This window comes from Pagrus major, chromosome 12 (genome assembly GCF_040436345.1).
Source record: "Pagrus major chromosome 12, Pma_NU_1.0".
NCBI classification, from domain to species: Eukaryota; Metazoa; Chordata; class Actinopteri; order Spariformes; family Sparidae; genus Pagrus; species Pagrus major.
In genome coordinates, this window is record NC_133226.1 from 5977173 (window position 1) to 5995088 (window position 17916).

General features: G+C 40.4%; 1 protein-coding gene across 1 annotated transcript in view; it reads right to left on the reverse strand.

Annotated features, from left to right (window-relative positions):
- LOC141006298 (ephrin-A5b-like) overlaps window positions 1-17511 on the reverse strand; it is an 81137-nt gene extending 63626 nt beyond the window's left edge. Inside the window, exon 1 of the mRNA XM_073478455.1 lies at window positions 17387-17511. Within this exon, the coding sequence (XP_073334556.1) occupies window positions 17387-17511 (125 nt within the window). The remainder of the gene's footprint in view (window positions 1-17386) is intronic.
- Between the last annotated feature and the right edge of the window lie 405 nt (window positions 17512-17916).

Genomic DNA, 17916 nt, shown 5'->3' on the forward strand with positions numbered 1-17916 from the left:
ATGAAATATGTAGTTTTTAATTGTGCTACAGCGTACTAGCTTGGCAGACATTTTGTAATTTCTGGGCGCTACGACCCATTTTGAGGGCGTTCTCCTAAATGTTGGAGTTTTTCGGTGCTATAAAAAAGATTTTCTAAAAAATTACACATTAATAACACATTTTGGTTTACTACAATATGTGTGAGTCTAAGTTTAGTACATATATTAAACACAAATGTTGGCCCTTCCAGTAAAACATTTCTTTATATGATAATAAAACATTTAGCATTCTACACCAAATTTCTGGGTGTTTCGGCACTTTCAAATTTTGTATCACAAATAAATTAAATTTACGGGATCTGTTTGCTTAAAAACATATTTTTCGGTCATGGCAAGAAATGTTTGTGGGCTCGACCTAAGAAATTCTGTAATAATAATAATAATAACAAAAATTTGGCAGCTGCTTCACCAAATCTGGTATTCTGACACCATAAAAAATGGGATTATCATAAATTTGCTATCCTCTGTCACCAGTGTGTCAATGTGTGTGTGTGAGTGGGTGAACGCTGACTTGTGCTGTTAAGCGCTTTGAGTGGTGGCTAAGACTAGAAAGGCGCTATATGAATGCAGTCCGTTTATAAAAAAACACATTTCAGGCACACTAGATCAAACTGACGGAAAAAATGTAAGACCAATTACAAATGTGAGGATTATAGAGTTGGTTCTACTGCGCTGCATTTTGTGATTCTGTGGTAACGCATTTTTGCAGTTAATGCAAATGGTTAGTTTTAAGGACAGGGCACAAATTTTAGGTGATTTGCATGAACTATAGCATATTCTTTTTTTTTATTCTATTTTTGTAATTGTAACAAATTTCGGGCAGCTAAACCAAATGTTATGTTGGATTCTGACACTGTGAAACATTTTGCAATTCACTAAAATAACACACCAAATTTGAGGAATTTGCGTGCATTGTCACATAATTTGGGATAATGCCAAGAGTGTGTTGTGGGCCCTGTAGCAAATTTGTTCTAAATTACAATTTTAGGGGTTCCTAAGACACGTTCGGGAAGTTTGGTGCTTTGGGAGTATTCCAAATATAAAACTTTAGGAGCATTACGCCAAATTCGGGGGATTCGTGAGTACTGTGACATACAGTATTTCTGCAGAGTATGGGGACAACATAAAAACTAAATACATATTAAAAATGACACAGTTTTGGGATCAGAATATTAGCTTGATAAAGTAACAGAGTTTGGGACATTGTGGCGCTGTAAGAAATCTGAGGATGATCACAAATACTTAAATTTGGGGGTGGGGGGGGATTTGGGTATTTGCTAAAACAAAATCAGTGAATGCAAAGTTAACAGCCTGGGTTTTGTATGTAGCTGTTTATGAGTAGTTTCTGAGGCTAAAAGGCTTGAGCTTCCTTGAAAGGAAAGATAGAGAGACATGAGACACACTGGAAGAGATAATGAGCCAGCAAGAAGCATGAAAGAGAAAGCAAACTCAGCTCCCTGTAACCTTCTAACATTTATACAGTGGCCGCCTCTGCAACAGTGTGTGTGTGTGTATGTGTGTGTGTATCTGTGTGTGTGTGTGTCAGTGTGTGTGTGTGTGTGTCCTTGCCACAAAGAATAGATACGATACAGATAGTGATTTATTCAGATAGTTGTTGGCATTTCACTTTACATCCCCCAGAAAGCAGCAGGCTGCTGCAGCATGACTTCAACATGCTGCATTAAGAGCTTTGCTCCCTTCAGGCAACAGGAATTCTGGGTTATTTCTACCCTGGTGTATCTGGCACAGTTTTGGTTATCTGTGCTCAACGGGCCAATGAAGGCACAGCTGCTCCGCGGCTCATTGGCTGCCGCGGGGTAATGGGTTAATCCTGATTGGTGACTTTCTAAGAGGACACACCCCTGATTTTGGGTTTTTTTCTTTGGGTGGGGTGATGGGGGAAATTAGCATATTTATCCATTTTCACTGTAGTGTGAAGGATTTGTAACCTAATTTTAAAATTTCTGGCTCCGAAGGACGTGATATCACCAAATGTAAAAATTGACCTCTCAGCTGGTGCTTCGCCCTCCAGAGTCGCTCCTCAAACTCTTAATTCAACACAGGAATAATGATTAAGACCGTTTTAATCGCCTCAACACAAACTTTATACCCGCGCAGAGTTTTCGCTGGGTTTTGAAACAATCAGAAAAGAATGTGAATTCTGATTGGAAAAGTCAAACAGCATGTCAAACAGTGGTGCTGCACCATAGCACCACATCTCCCACTACACTGCTGGGTTGCTGGGCAAAATTTAGAGCGGGCCTGCCTCCATACAGGAGTGGCTTGGTGGATGGTAAATGTGTGTGACGTCTTAGCCGGCGTGTTTCTCTAACCCCCCTGTGTATCGCGTGTCTAGACCTCACCAGCACTACTTCTGGAAAGGACCATGTGACCCAGAGGAGCAGTCACAGGACTTCAACATCCACACTCTCAGGCCCGTTTTTTTTTTCTTCTTCTTCGATCAATTCTTCCCTTTTATTCCAGCCTATAATCAGACAGGCTCAAATAAGTGAAACTGAGGCAAAGTGACAGAAGTGGAACCCAGCGCCAGCGACACATGGCTGCATCAAAGTGAGGTTCAGCCCCGCAAAGACCAGCTCGCTTTGAAAAGATTCTTTTTTTTCAGTTTTTTTAGGTACAGCAGCAGTCACAAGGCTTAATATCAGATTAATTTTAAAGAACTATGGAGAAGACGGCAAAACTCTCTTATCAAAAAAGTGAAAATTACTAAATAAAATTACAAAAGATGTAAAATCAATACATTGAAAGTGATTTTTTAGTTTTTAAATATTATTTCTCACTGTGGAAATGCTGCTTGAACACAATATGCTTGGTTTTAATCACTGTGGGTTGAGCTAAGTTTAACTGTAACGTCATGTTACACACTGGAAATACGACATGTTCTTGCAAATGCATATATGCATATACTAGTCAAACATATATACAAACAATACAAACAATACATATTTGTACTGTATATGAATACATTTGTGATAAATAAAAAATATATTTTTGCATGTGGTGTTACTTACTTCCAAAGAAAAGCAGGACCTAAATTTACAATGTAAAAAAAATCAAATTTGAATTTGAATTTAAATTTAAATTTGGTATTAAACAAATCATTTTTGTATTTAAGAAAAAATGTTTATAAGCCACTATAAATAAAAATAATACAGTAAAGAATTGACTATAAGCCATGATATATAAATAATAACAGATTATCCGCGTAGATGCAAACAAAAATAATCTGATTATGTCGATAAAAGTCTGACTTTTGTGGGATTTACCTATCATCGATGATTTAAATGTTTAAAGGTGCACTACGTAGTTTTGGGGAAGACATTTTAATCAGAAGGAAAAGATCTTCACTGACTGATTGTTTTTTTTTATGCCTAAACAAACTAAATAAACAAACTCTTTATTTTCATGACTGAATAAAGTGACTAAACAAACTGATCTTAAAAAGAAACACAATTTACACCGTTTTACTTTGTTTATATTTGGCGGACCCTGCCACCTTTCTAGCTTCAAACAGTGTTCATACCTTATTTTCCTCTGAGAACAGCTTGTTTATTCACTTATGGACAAAATAAATATTTCTGAGTTTGTATTATCTCCTTATTAATATTGAATACAAATTCAATTCTGAGGTTGAATTTCTTCTCCAAAACTACGTATGGCCCCTTTAAATAGAAACTGAAATAAATCCTTATTGCATTTGAATGTGTTTCTCCTGTGATGTTTAGATTATAACACCATAAAATCAGCCTATATAACAGATATTCCTTCCAAAGCCTCAAACTGCAGTTAAAAAATAAACATAAAAGTCCAATAACGAAAAAGAAAAAAATAATTAGTGAACTTTTGGTGACCAGGCTTCTGCTACTTACAAAAGTCCACTAAAACTTAATAGTCACCTCCATCGAGAGACAGAAATATGAGCACGGAGCCATTAAAACTTCTGATGGAAACCTAAGCAGCCGGCACACTCAGGAAACAAATAAAACATCTTTATGAGCGTGATTTTATGATCTTAATAGGCACAGTCCCGGTCCACTGGCCTCTAAGTGCTCTGCTGGACAGGTCTGTGCTTCAGAGCCGACTTCAGACTGCGGCTACTGTCTGCACCGCCACACACAAAACTCTGCACAACTTACTGTCTTCATTACCCCGGACGCTGGATAATTAAAAGAACACTTTCACTGCCCGTGAAATTACAATAAATTCCTATTAGCTGGCTCCAACCTTCATTCTGCATTTTAAGACACAGCATATAAAACTGATACACAACAAACACTGTATGTAGGAGTCGTATGGTCTGTGTAATAACAGACTAAATGAATTATTTCAGCACATTTGTTTGAATGTGTGGTTATTACAGTGCAAAAAAAAAAAAACATTTTCCAGTTTATTTAATTCCAAACTATATTTTCTGAAAAGCAAGTGAAAATAATCTGCTAATGAGCGAGAATTATTTCACTTTCCAGGACAAATTTAAGCATTTTCTAGATTAAAAAGTCATTTTCTTAACTTTTCTTAACTGATTATTAACTTTTTAAGAGAAAATGTGTAATTAAGTGCTATTGTCTCACCACTACTGGCAGTATTTCTTCTGTTTGTGGGATTTTAAAGGATCAGTATGAGATTAAAAGACTTCTTAAAGTGGCTGTTTGTTTTTTATTTGCTTTTTTTTCTTTTAATTGCTCTGTGTTGTAAATTTGAACAAATTATTACCACTGAAAAGTCATCAAATTAAAAGAAAAAGTAACATTAGATTTATTTAATACAGTAAATAATAAAATAAAAATAAAACCTATTTACATTAAGTACTAACTAATAAGTAATTTCTGTTTCTTATTATATTTTTGTGTATAATTTTCTTATATTCTTTTAATTCTCCGGCAAAATCATTCACATGTGTATTTTTTGCAGTGATTGAAAATTTTTCATGTAATTTTTTGTTTCCCCGTCAACATTAAAGGTGCACTGTGTAGTTTGTAGAATACATTTTAATTAGAAGAGAAAAATCAGAGCTGAATAAACAAACTGACCTTAAAGGACAACATGATTTCATTCTGTTTTACGTTGTTTATATGTGGCGGACCCTGCCACCTTTCTAGCTTCAAACAGTGTTCTGGTGACCTTATTGTCCTTCAAGGACGGCTTGTTTATTCAGTGATAGAATATTTGTGAGTCTGTATTTTTACCTTATCAATATTATAAATACAACACTTTTTTAGTTTTAATTTTGTTTCTAAAACTACATAGTGCACCTTTAATTTCAGCCATTTTCTTTAATGACTTTGACATTAAATCAGATTGAAACTCTGGGCGAGGTTGGAGGGTGACACCCGCCTCGTCTCCTGGTTTTTATTTGTCTCCTCAGAGTTCATGAGTCTCTTTGAAGCAGGACGGGACAGGTTATCTGTGACCTCGTCCCTTTTGTTCAGCAGACAATACAGGCTTGTTGGGCCATTAGTTCGTCTTTGTAGGTGCTCGTCTAGGTGTGATATCCGCCTTGTCACTGCTGATACCGCAAAGTCGACTTCAGAGTCCACTACGGGGACAAAGAATGCTTTCTGAGGCCAAATCTACCCCGAGGTGATTCACAACATTCCTCTCCAGTCACAGTGGAAGCCCCAGTAAAATGTAATTATCTCAATTATACATCAGAATCAACTTGAAGCTTTATTACCCCAAATGAGAAGGAACAGAAGCCGACAAGAGCTCCGATAACCGAAGAGTCTCCGATTCATGAGAGCGTAGTACTCCGCTCAAGTGGAGACATCTGATTGGTGGGGAAGGGGAGAGCAGCGATTGGCTGGGGCGGTGACATATTCTGTGTCGACTCAGCGCTGGGACCTGTTACGCCAGATGCCCTCCTCTCGTCCCCTGCAATGTTTGCAGCCCCACGCACGCGATCCCTCGCTCCGCTTGGCTGCACCCTCTCATCGCATTACTTCTGCTATTCTAACTCCTCCATCAATTATGCACTAGAATAACTCAGGGCCCTGATGGAGCCAAGACATAAAAGGGGATCATCAGCGCGAGCGCTCGCAGCGTCTGCCCGCGTGTTCCCACCGTGCTGCTGCCGTGGCCAGTGATATGAGCGCCAACGTGCCCGCTCTATAGGGCAGCACACACCAATGGGTCTGTGCATAAACAAACACATCACCGCTTGTATCATCATCGTGTTAGTGGGTCAATCAGGCTGCAAAATTGACAACAACAACTCAACAAAGGCATTAAACCTTTGTCCAGGATCACCACAGATAGCTTTTTTTTTTCATCCAAGTTAATCTCGTCATGTTGCTCACAAGAAAAACAATGTTCAGAGTGTCATATCTCAAACATCAGCTAAGACAGAACTGGGTGACTTCAAAAGACAGAAACAGCACAGCAGGTGTCTCATTAACTTCTGAACTTAAATAACTGAAGTTTGATGGCTCACATCGACTCTTTCTGACTGGTTTAAGGATGGCACTGTGCTCCGCAGAGGCCTCATTTTTAGGTTAGTTACAGGAAATCTTGTCATCAAGTCATTTTGTCAGATTTTTTTTTCCTCGATGCAAGAAAACAGGATATTCTGAATGTTTGTAGAAGTGGATTTTTTTGCAGTGTACTTGTACAGATAATGCCAAATGTTCAAATAAGCATAAGTGCCTGCAAAGTTAGGATGATTTTTGTATTATTTCTGCAGTGAAATCACAGTATTTCCTGCTATGAATGAGTCCTGAAACCACAAATTTATTTCAAACGAATGAAAAATATCAGCGCAGTTGAACTTTATCCCAGTAAAATTCAATAAAAATGTCATGATATTTTTTAAAAGAATGTCTAGTTTTTGAAACTCGAGGAGCGTAAAGCATTTCACTGCAATAGAATCAAGAAAAAGAATCAGGAAAAACATCCGAAAATCCTTCAAGTCTGCACTGAGAGCGATTAGAATCAACTTACAAATTTCACATTTTTGAAAAATCAGTCTTGAAGAATTCGATAACAGACGTGTGTGAAATGTTTTCCAGACAACATGAGAAGGAATTTTTTTTTTTGCAGCTGTTGAGTGCCGGATCAGAAAAGATCAGAAAAATGCTCAAGTGACATCCCAGGATTGGTAACCTACTTTTTGTTCCTTAAATCAAAATGGAGTCGACTTTGGAAAATGGCTGCCTGAGCTCCGCGCTCCGCCACACACCACAGAGAAAAGGCGAAGCGGAGGAGAAGTCAGCCACGTCCATGGAAAGTGTACAGACCCTGGCAGTCTGAGATTTCAATTAATGACCCTGCAACTCAACTTGTGCGATGATAAAATACCAACAACAATTTAATCGCAGTCATTCATCAGCAGAGCAACACAGGCCAGGAAAGAATTTGTGAAAAAGAGAAAGAACAGCCGACGTGATGTCGACCCCTCTATTAAAGTCATGGCGGTCCTGACCTGGATTTCTCCTGGTTGCGTGTGAAGGTTTGTCCAGGCGCTATCGTGAGATCACAAACGGCTTTTTTAATATTTCATGGCTCCCAAAGCACCAAGTGTGCTGAAATCCAACAGGAGGAAACACTTTGTCTCAACGGACCAGAGAGCCACACGAAAGGTCCCGCAAAGTCACACCAAGTTCATGAAACAACAACTGCTCTTCACACGCAGATAAATAACATTTGTCTTTTTCACCGCGGGAGTCGGAAAACGGCCAAACAACCGAAAACTTCTCCTCTGTTGTGGGACGAAAAACACCACCATGACATAAACCGTCATACCCAAATGATTACATGAGACATATGAACCGGAGAAACAAAAGCAATTAGACGGCAGCACTGTCTCCCACAAAAGCATATTTTGCCTCATCAGAGATGTTTTGGTTTGTCTCTGAGGCCGAGTGAAAAACTGGCTATCCTACGTACCGCTCGAGGAGCTTCAGTTCCCCGTGAATCACACATGATTCACAAACCTTGACTGGAAAAGTAATCCTCTCACACATCAGCTTTGTCTAATTTCTTCCAAGATACACAAAAAGCTAAGAGTCAGCAGCCATTTAGGATCAGGAAATATCGCCCTGATGAGGAGGCGCGCATACTTTTTGTTTCAGGCTTCGCTCCAAAGCCGCACTGACCCACATATAGTTCCAGAAACATTTAGCTGGAGGTTTGGCCCCCGCTGTCAAAATGATCACATTTGCTTTTTATCAAGCATATATTTCAAGCCAATTTACGTTTCAGCTGTGATCATGTATGATTTCTATCTACTCATGTGCCAATTTTCTCGTTACCTCCATTGGTCTGAAACCAGAAGAGACAGCAGGCCCTCCCTGTCAGGATTACAGCGCCATGTAATAAAACTGCTGACACCACAGCTAACAAGTCAAAACCACACACGGCTTTTAGTCCAACATTAAACTTCATAAACACTTCAAGAGAGTTAGCTGCCTCGAAATAATGTGCTTTCACTCAGTCCTGTTGAATCCTCATCCTTTTTAATTTGCTCTACTTTGAAGAATGCACCTTTAACTTCTACACTACAGAAATCTCACTATTATAAAGATCTTTTGTCTATAACGATCCCGGAAAGTCTTCATTAACTTTATTTCAGCTTGTTTCAAATACAAATCAGCTTATTTCAAGAACCTTCTAGTGGAAGACATGATAGGATGAGGTCAGGTGTTTCATTAGAATTAAGAGAAATGTCTCATGACTGAAAAATACTTGAAACAAGGCTGTTTGTTTTGGAAAGAGGTTCAAATATTCTTAGAGCACTGTAAGAAAAAAAAAGAAGAATGCAAGACTTTTAGGGTTCAGTAAAAGACAAAAAAGTCTTGTTAAGATGCAGATTTTTACAGTGCATATGAAGCAGCTGCAGAGTTCTTTCACTGCTTCACTTGACTCTAGTTTACACAGCAAGTCTTGACAAACTTCATAAACTCATGCTTCATGATTTCTTGGTGTTGAGGAGACCATACAAGGCCGGCCAGGCACACACTCTGCCATCTTTGATACTGTGTGATGCCCTACAAACAGCAGCAGTCTCGCTGGTCTGTTAGCAGCTTAGTGGCTCTTTAGGTTCTCTTTGGAAGCAGTTTTTAGAAGCTTTACTGCAGTCATTAGGAGCTAAGGCTGATTAATGTGAATGGTCAGGCAGGGCCTGGCTTTCTGAGGGAAGAACAGAGAGGGGTGAAGGGTCCCACAGGAAGTGTTTTGTGTCTCCACACAAAGGGAGGTCTGACCTCTTAAGCCCCTGAGAGCCTCTTTGCTAATACCCTCACCGGTGCCTACAAAGACACAGGGGATGCCATTTCACCACTCACATTTAAACAGCATACACAAGAAAAAAGCCCCAGCAAGATTAAAACGGCAGAAAAGTGAACCTCTGTGCAGCGGAGTGAGACTGTGAGATTAGGCCTGAAGAGTCCCCCGCTAATCCATTGACTGTCGCGCATATCAAACACAGGAGGGCCGACTCACACAGCATCTGATCTGGACACAATGGATCTCATCAAGTCACTGTTGAATCATTAAAAAACATAGATTTTTTAACTTCCCTCACTGTACTGCATCTTCTGTCAAGATACTGAGAATCAACTCTAGGAAATTCATGTAACAAGTTGACTTCTACTGGAATTCAATTGCTTCACCTGTAGTATTCTTTACATGTACTAAGCATAAGTGCTACATTTAAGTGTAATTTTACTGTAGTAATTTTACTGACACTAGATCTGAATATATCTTGGAACAAGTTGATTTGTAATAAAAACAGGTTAAGATACTGAGTTAAGCTTCATTCTCTTGATTTAAGTGTTAATTTCCCTCATTCTGTTTTGTCCTCTTTCAAGATAATAACAGTTCTAAAAGAAATAAGTTCATTATTGTATTGAAACAGGTTAAAATAGGTTTTCTTTAGGTTTTCTTTAGGTTTTCTAGATGAACAAAATAATTCCATGCTTATTCTGTCTTCTTCTAAGATGCTGACGTCAATTCTAGAAAAAGATTATTTTGAAAACAAGTTGACAGAAACAGGCTAAAATGATCCGCACAGGATAATCGAACATATTTTAATTTTCTAGATCAAGAGGACATTCAGTTCCAGAAGATTGTTGAAACAGGCTGATAAATATTTCAAACAGGTTGACATGTGCCGCATGAGCAAATATTTTCACTAATGAGCAGTATTTTCTTAGATTTTTCTTGATTCTAGTTCAGAAATGTGACAAATTCTGTCTTCTTTCAAGATCCCAGCACTCAGTACTAATCATTTCTCGAAACAGGTTGATTTGTTATGAAGAAAGGTTTCAGATTCCACACTGCCGCATGGTCGGACTGTTTCTCAAATTTTTTTGATTCAAGCGCGATTTTTCGTGGTTTCAGGGCAGCAACTGACCTCATTCTGTCTTCTTTCAGAACAATAATCATTTTAGAAGGATTCTTGGGACAATGTTCACTATTGTACTGAAATAATGAAATTTTCCAGAACAAAAAGGAATTCTAGTGCTACGATTTACCTAAATCTGTCTTCTTTCAACATCCTAACACACTTCTAGAGTCTGAAAAGATATCACACTGTGCAAGAAGATATTTCTTATTTAAACTTATCTAAATTTTCTAAATCAAGAGGACACTCTGTTCCAGAGGATTCTTGATTTGTATTCCAAAGCAGGCTGCAAGCGTTACTGTGCTGCATGGGCAGATTTTTTCAGTAGTAGAATTTTCTAGCGTGAAGCTTGCGACTTTTCTTCTTCTTTTTTCTTCTTTTCTTCTTTCAGGATGCTGACAATCAATTCTGGAAAATTCTTTGGCTTGAAAACAAGTTGACTTCTACTGGAATCTAACTGAAATAATCTAATCAGATTTCTTCACATATTATATCAAGGAAAATTTCTACATTGGAGTGCAGTTTTTCTTGATTCTAGTGGAGCAATTTAGATGATCCTGCCTTCTTCCAAGATACTGACACTGAGTTTTAAAAGATTCTTGAAATAAGTTGAGATGTAATAAAACCGAGTTTGTTACACCATGCTGCATGGTTCGATTTTTTCTCTTCAGCTACGTTAAATTTTTAGATTCTGAGATGATTTTTCTTGCTTTGTGTTCAGTGATTTACCCAATTTCTCAAGACACAGGCACTAAATTCTAGAAAACTCTTCAAAACAAGTTGACATCTATTAAAAATCTGAATTAACTGGTGCGTTGGGTGATTTTTGCTCTTTTTTAGGAAAGAAATGATGAAAAATAAAAATATTTAAGAAAAGAATTTCCTCAACTTGCAATGCAGACAGTGATTAGTGCATTCGCTGAGCCAGAGCTTGTGAGAAATCTTGCCGTAAACCAATAAAGCCTCCACACTTATTAGTAACCCCTCGTCACTAGTTCCTGTCAATCAGGCCCTGGCAGCCTGAGGGCCTCGCCTTATTAGTCACAGCGTACAGGGAGGGCAGGGGCAGCTTCTCTCTGCAGGCAGGGTCATAGAGAGCATGAGGAATGATGGGCGCCTCCACGGGACAACTGTTCCCCCTCTGCACAAAGCTTAGTATATGAAACTCACAGCTTAATTGACCCGAAGGTTCAGTCTTATTAAGGTCATTCCGTAAGATGCAACTGATTCAAGTACACCGAGTGGTCGCAAAACTGACATGATATGAGAAAGTGAATACGGGAGATTTCCTATCTGAGATGTGACGCTCTTTCATTTCATGCGCTGAGAGCCTGAAGTGCTGTGAGGAGGCTTAATGCTCCTGCACTTTGTAATAAAATGGAAGGTAAACCTCAGATAAGAAGCCTCTTATCCTCACTTTATTGATAGTTTCTGAACCCTCTCGACAGGAAATCACATTCAGTCAGCTCTCTTTGATGTCTTTTGAGATTGACACTTCCTCAGGGTGGAAACACTGGTTCTGACCCCACCCCAGGACTCCGCGGCCTGGAGACTGTTCCCCCGTCGTAGCCTCTGGCCTCTAATGCGGAAGTTTCTCTCACCCCCGAAACTGTGCTGTCCCTCCAGTTATAATCCCCCCGCCCCACCTCAGATAACTTATGCACACTCTCCACCACCACCTCTCCGTCTCCTCCTTCCCTCAGTCTGTCTCCCTGCACAGCTAAAAAGCCGGCTATGGGCCGCTGAGTACGAGCGGAACAATAGCGGCCTTTCAGGAGCTCTGTGCCGGCGCTGGGAGAGGGCTGCGGTCCTGAGACCCAGTCAATATTTGGACGAGGTTGCCTTTTTGTGTCCGTTTTTAATCCAAGCGGAACCGAGCGGCAGGGAGCCGGGAAAAGGCTGAGAGGGGAAAGCAAGGGTAAACACTGGGAACAATGCAAACAGGGCAACTCACAATGCCACTGGGAAACTATCACAACATCAGCTCGCCACCAAGTGAAAAATGGAGTATTGTTTCTTTAAGTGGAGATTAAAAGGAGAGCAATGTAAGAAAAGCAAATAGCGGAGGTCATTCCGCTATGAGAAAGTGCGCAAGTGTCAAGTCGAGGAGCAAACTCCCATTCCTGATGTAGCCTATTGCCTCAACCAAAAATAATCATGTATGTCCATAAACTGAGAGGGAAAAGAGCATTTTGATCATCAGAGAGTCTTTTAAGTCGATAACCACACTTCTATCCAACACTGAAACCATTCTTTGATTGTCTTAAGGAGAAATATGTTGCATCTGCTGGGGAAAGGCTTTGGATGGACATTATCAGGGATTAAAGGAAGCCCCTGGGGTGACAGTGCTCTCCCCGAACACTGGAATCCCTCTCTCCCCAGCTGTCAGGTCGTTAGTCCCACCCAATGAGGTTCTTTGATGACGAGGGGTATCAGTTTCCATGGCGTCCGAGACACAAACAGCTTGAGAGATTAGGGACGGAACTCGGCCCTGATTCTCCGTTGATCCCACCTATCAGCAACAAATAAACACCTTGGGCCACGGCAACGCCTGCGTGCGGACCATATGGACCCGGGTGGGTTTTAATGAAGCAGCTAAATAGCTGGTGAGCAGGGAATTCGCTAATAGCTCCTTGTCAGAGCAGCAGTAAATACCCCACTCATACACTTTATTCCATCATTGGTTACCGACACAGACGGCGAAGCTGACAAGGAACATCTGTGACTCATTTTTCTTACATGAGCTTTTCCACGGCGGCTTTTAGTTTCTGGCTTTCGATTTCTCGTCTTCGCTGGGATGTTTCTGTCCTGGTGCCACTTTCTAATAAAACATAAATTATACGAGATTTATAAGATGTAACTCATGAGCTTAATAATGTTTAATAAGCTGTAATTAATGACTTTAAAAATGGTTAATGCATGTGTTAATAACACTTATTGATCAAGTGTTTGGATTCTTTTAATCAACCTAATGTAATCAGGCATACTTTATAATGAGCTGGTAAAAAATGGTAAATAATGCATTATTAATAATTATGAAATCAGTTGTTAATACTTTACATCACTGAGGATTGTGTCCAGACTAAAATCCATTTATTAACTACTTTTTCCATTATAAAGGGTTTAAAAGTTGTAACTAATGCTTAATCACTAATTAATACATCAGTAGTTAATACTTAACAAATCTTTAATAGCCTGTTACTCAGAACGTGTACGTACTTAAATACATTTAACTAGTTTTCAATATTTACTTTATAACAAGGTTTTCATTATAAATGGTTTATATGCTTTATTAATGATTATCACACTATTGTTAATGCTTAACAGATCTTTAATAAGCTATTACTAAGGACTGAGTCTGTACTAAAATCAATTTATTAACTAATTTTAACACTTTCTAACAAGGCTTCCTTTATAAAGGGTTTATAAGTTGTAATTAATGTTTTATTAGTGATTATTACTTAGTTATTAACACTTAACAGATATTTAATTAGCTACTACTCCTACTAAAACACATTTATTAACTACTTCTTAACTTTTATGTTATAAGACTTCCTTTATAAAGGGTTTATAAATTGTAACTGATGTTGAATGGTGGTTAATAAATCATCTATGAATGCTACATCTGACATTAGCATCTAGCTAATGCTGCCACAACCTTTAACCTACAATGTATTTGTAAATTATTCATTAATCATTTGTTACAACTTGTTAACCTTATTATCCTGCTAATAGTGCCTTGTCAATATGACAGGGGACAGCACTCACACATTAGTCTTCATTACTCTTTCATCACAACATCTGAAACTACACCGTATCTGCTCAACTGTGTTTTGCAACGTGCAGAAAAATCTGTTAAATTCCTACATTTTAAGTTTTAAGTGTAAATCATCAATAAGGGTTCTTCCACGGCAATACTGCATCAGTACTGCAGTTGTAAATGTCGATAATATGTTAATAAATGGGTTTGGTGTGCTGTTCTGCAGCCCTTTCACTGAAGGCAGGAGCTGCATTTGTCCATTGAGGAGGTCTACTTCATCACAACTTGGCAACAAAAAAGTTGTTTTGACATTTGGCTTCTCAAAACATTAAGTAATAATTTATCAACATCGATAAATCCAAGTGGAACCAAGTACTTACAACTTATAAACTTGGAGACACTGCTATTAATACCTGTCAACCTGAAATGGGAATTGTAGTCCTGCCGCTACACATGCCTCTTCATTCCTTGCTTGTCTGAATCCACCCTGGGTCTACAGCTAAAAGGAGTCACAACAGTATTTTTGTGAAATCCCCTCATTTTTTCATGTAATATCCTAATTAGGATCATTCCCAGACTTTCCATACCTCGTTATGTGCAGGGGTTGTGCACATATCCTCCCCTGACTAATGGACTGACTCTGAGTAGAGAGAACAATGCGAAAGATTTCACTGCAGCCTCGACACCCACTGAAGTACATTTGACTGACGAGGACCAAAATGCTACAATAATCTGAAGCCTTTTTGAGGAACATGACGTTAAAAAACAACTAAGAGTCATTACATCAGTTGTGTCTCGGCAGTTTCTTTTGAACGAGGCTCCCTGATACTGGAGTTACATTTAATTTCATTAAGTAGCTTATACGAGCACGGCTACTCGCTGTCACTGTGGGAGCTTTGCAAACTCCAGGCGAAGCTGAACCGTCCTCGGGGCCGTAAATCCCTCCTCCGCTGCTCAGAGTCCTGCTCTTCTGAGCCTAATCAGGAACAAGCATCAGCACCAGGAAGATGTTTCCCTGAGATGAAACCACAGCAAACACGGACACACGTTTACCTAAATTACAGACAGCCTCCTTTCGGCCCCATTGAAACAATAGAAAAACATGAAAATGTCATCGCATTTCCATTTTTCACGACTCACTTCCCATTTCAATTCCACTGCTCCTGTAGGGGATTTCATGAATGGCTGAGTATGGACTGCTGCTCCGGATGCCATTTTTCCCCACTTTGGTCAAATATGCAGCAGAGGAGGCAGAGGAGGGGGGTAAGAAAGCTCATCTGGAAGTTGGGACTGTACCGCAGCAGGTTCCCAGAGCTCCAATACTGAGCATGGTTACATTAAACAGCAGGGATCCGGGGCCCGCAAGCTTGTGTGGAATACTGTAGGGTTCTGCTGAGGGTCAGGGGGCCCCAAGGCTTTAAGTACAGCCCTCTCTTACATTATACAGCCCGGGTCAGGTTTAGATTAAAGTCATGAATGAGAAAAGGAGACAGTCATTTAGAGTTACTCATTTATTTAGCCTCCATTCTGCAGAGACAAAGCCCAGGCGGGGTGCCGTGCCGGGGCCGTCACCGGGCCCCATGGCCGGCGGTACTGCCCCGGTTTTGACCCTGACAACGGTCTCCTCTGTGCTGCTTAACCCGCAACTCGCCTGGTTACTACCAAGTGTGTGACCTCAGCATGTGTGGATCTCTCACAAGACGGAGCATCACGCTGCGCCTTGGCCGCAGCTGAAATACCCCTGTGTACCCCCTTATTGTCTGCCCCAGCGTGGGCCGGGAGGGAGGCAGAGAGGGTGGAAGGCGGGGGACACTTGGACGGGGGAGCATGGCAACCAAGAAACCAGACTTGGGAACTGTTTGAAGGCCAAGAGAAGAAAAAAAAACAAAAAAAACAACCTGCAGCCTGTGAGTGCGACAGAAAGCTGTTATCAGATATCTGTCTGTTAGCAGAGCAGGAACTCCATCAGCCTTTGATGCCACCACCACATTTGCATTTGTATCATGAACATCTTTTCAGTTCAGCTCCTCTGAAGCTCAACAAACCAGTTTCTTGTCCCTGAGCAAATGTTGATATAATATTTTCTTTGACTCACACTGAAACTGTTGCCAGCTAATACCAGACAGAGGTGAAAGTAGTCCTGTCCTACTAAAACAAAGTGACATACAGTCATTATATCAGTGCCAGGAGTGGGGCACTGAGTCACGAGGGAGGTGCCCTGACACACAGAAGGGTGTTAAGGAAGAGAAATGTCACTTTATAGTTTCAACTAGAATATGCTGAGCTCATATGGAAAGACTGTTTGGTCAGACTTTGCAATAATTAAAAACCAGGAAGCAACTTTAAGTTTTCAGCTGCACCCAGCACGACTTTATCAGCACTTTCTGAGCAAAGCAGCGTGTCACTTTGATTCTCAGATGAATAATAAATCATATAAGCTCTAACTTGACGAACACGTCTCAAAGGATGAGTCTCCATTTGGCACAAAAACAAATCTGTCAATTCCAATCGATAGCAGCAGACTCAGCATTATTTCAGCGAAGCAGCGGCTCAGCCGAACACATTTCTCCCAGTAGCGCTCGTAGCACTCCTCGTGTGTTGCATTTTCGACCTGAGCGCGGAGCAAACACCGAACATTAATGCGTAATAGCGCGTAATGGTGCGTAATAGCGGACAGCCTGTGTGAAAATGCCTTGTTGTTCCTCTGCCAGGGATGATTGATGCTGCTCGGTGTGCACGGTTGATTACAGAGATGATTCAGATATGGAGGATTATCAAACTGTAATCACAAAAACGATCCATCAATGAAGACAACAAATAAAGGTTGTAGTCAAGACTGAACCTAGAAAACGCTCCATTTATCAAGCTTGTGTGTGCCGGAGAGGAGTTCATAATGTTGGTAATTGAAATAAAATGTCATATTATGATAATCGTTGTTACAAATGATGTCAGAACAGGTTAGTTTTTAAATTGTAGATATATTAAGTGAGGTTTTGTAAAGTGATTTACTTTGCATTTTCGCACTTGTGATGCCTCAGATTGGGATCAGAGTGTAAAGACTGAACATCCAGACTGAACACCCAGTCACTGAACTACTGTAAACCGGTCAGAGTGCAGCTTCAACCGGGCAACGTCAGGGTGAAGTCCGCCGCCTGCTGCGGGCGGAGGAAGCCCTGCGTGCCGGTGCGTCCATGCGGGAGAGCGGGCGGGGAAGGCGGGTTACTCACCTCGGGTTGGTCCGGTTCCAGAAGACTGCATAGCGGTCGGAGACCACCTTGGACGCCGGGTCCTGGCCGTACACACACATCCCGATGATGAGGATGAGGAAGAGGATCATTTCCACCTGCGGCATACTGTTTGCTCTGGAACTCCGATGAAGCCAAATTGATTACAGTCCGTCCTCCGGTTCAGGTTCAAAGATTCTGATGGATGTAGTTGAATGAGACAGGATGAGAGTCCACTTCAGGCTCTTTATCCCCGCACAGATGTAGCTCTCTCCTCTGTTTCTACTACAATTAAAGCGCAAATGTCCTTCTCTTCTTCTCTTGTTCAGTCCGCACTTTGACAGTCAGATCAATGACTTTGCACCAAACGCTCACTCTTCACTCGCTTGAATGAAAGACAGTTCTGCTCAAAGTAGCTGAAAATCCACTGTATTTCTGCTTGAGACACGGACAATCTTCCTCCGGCTCAACTCCGCTCCGCGCAGCGAACAGTTTCTCCAACTCGCATTGGATTTCCCAGAGAGGAGACAACG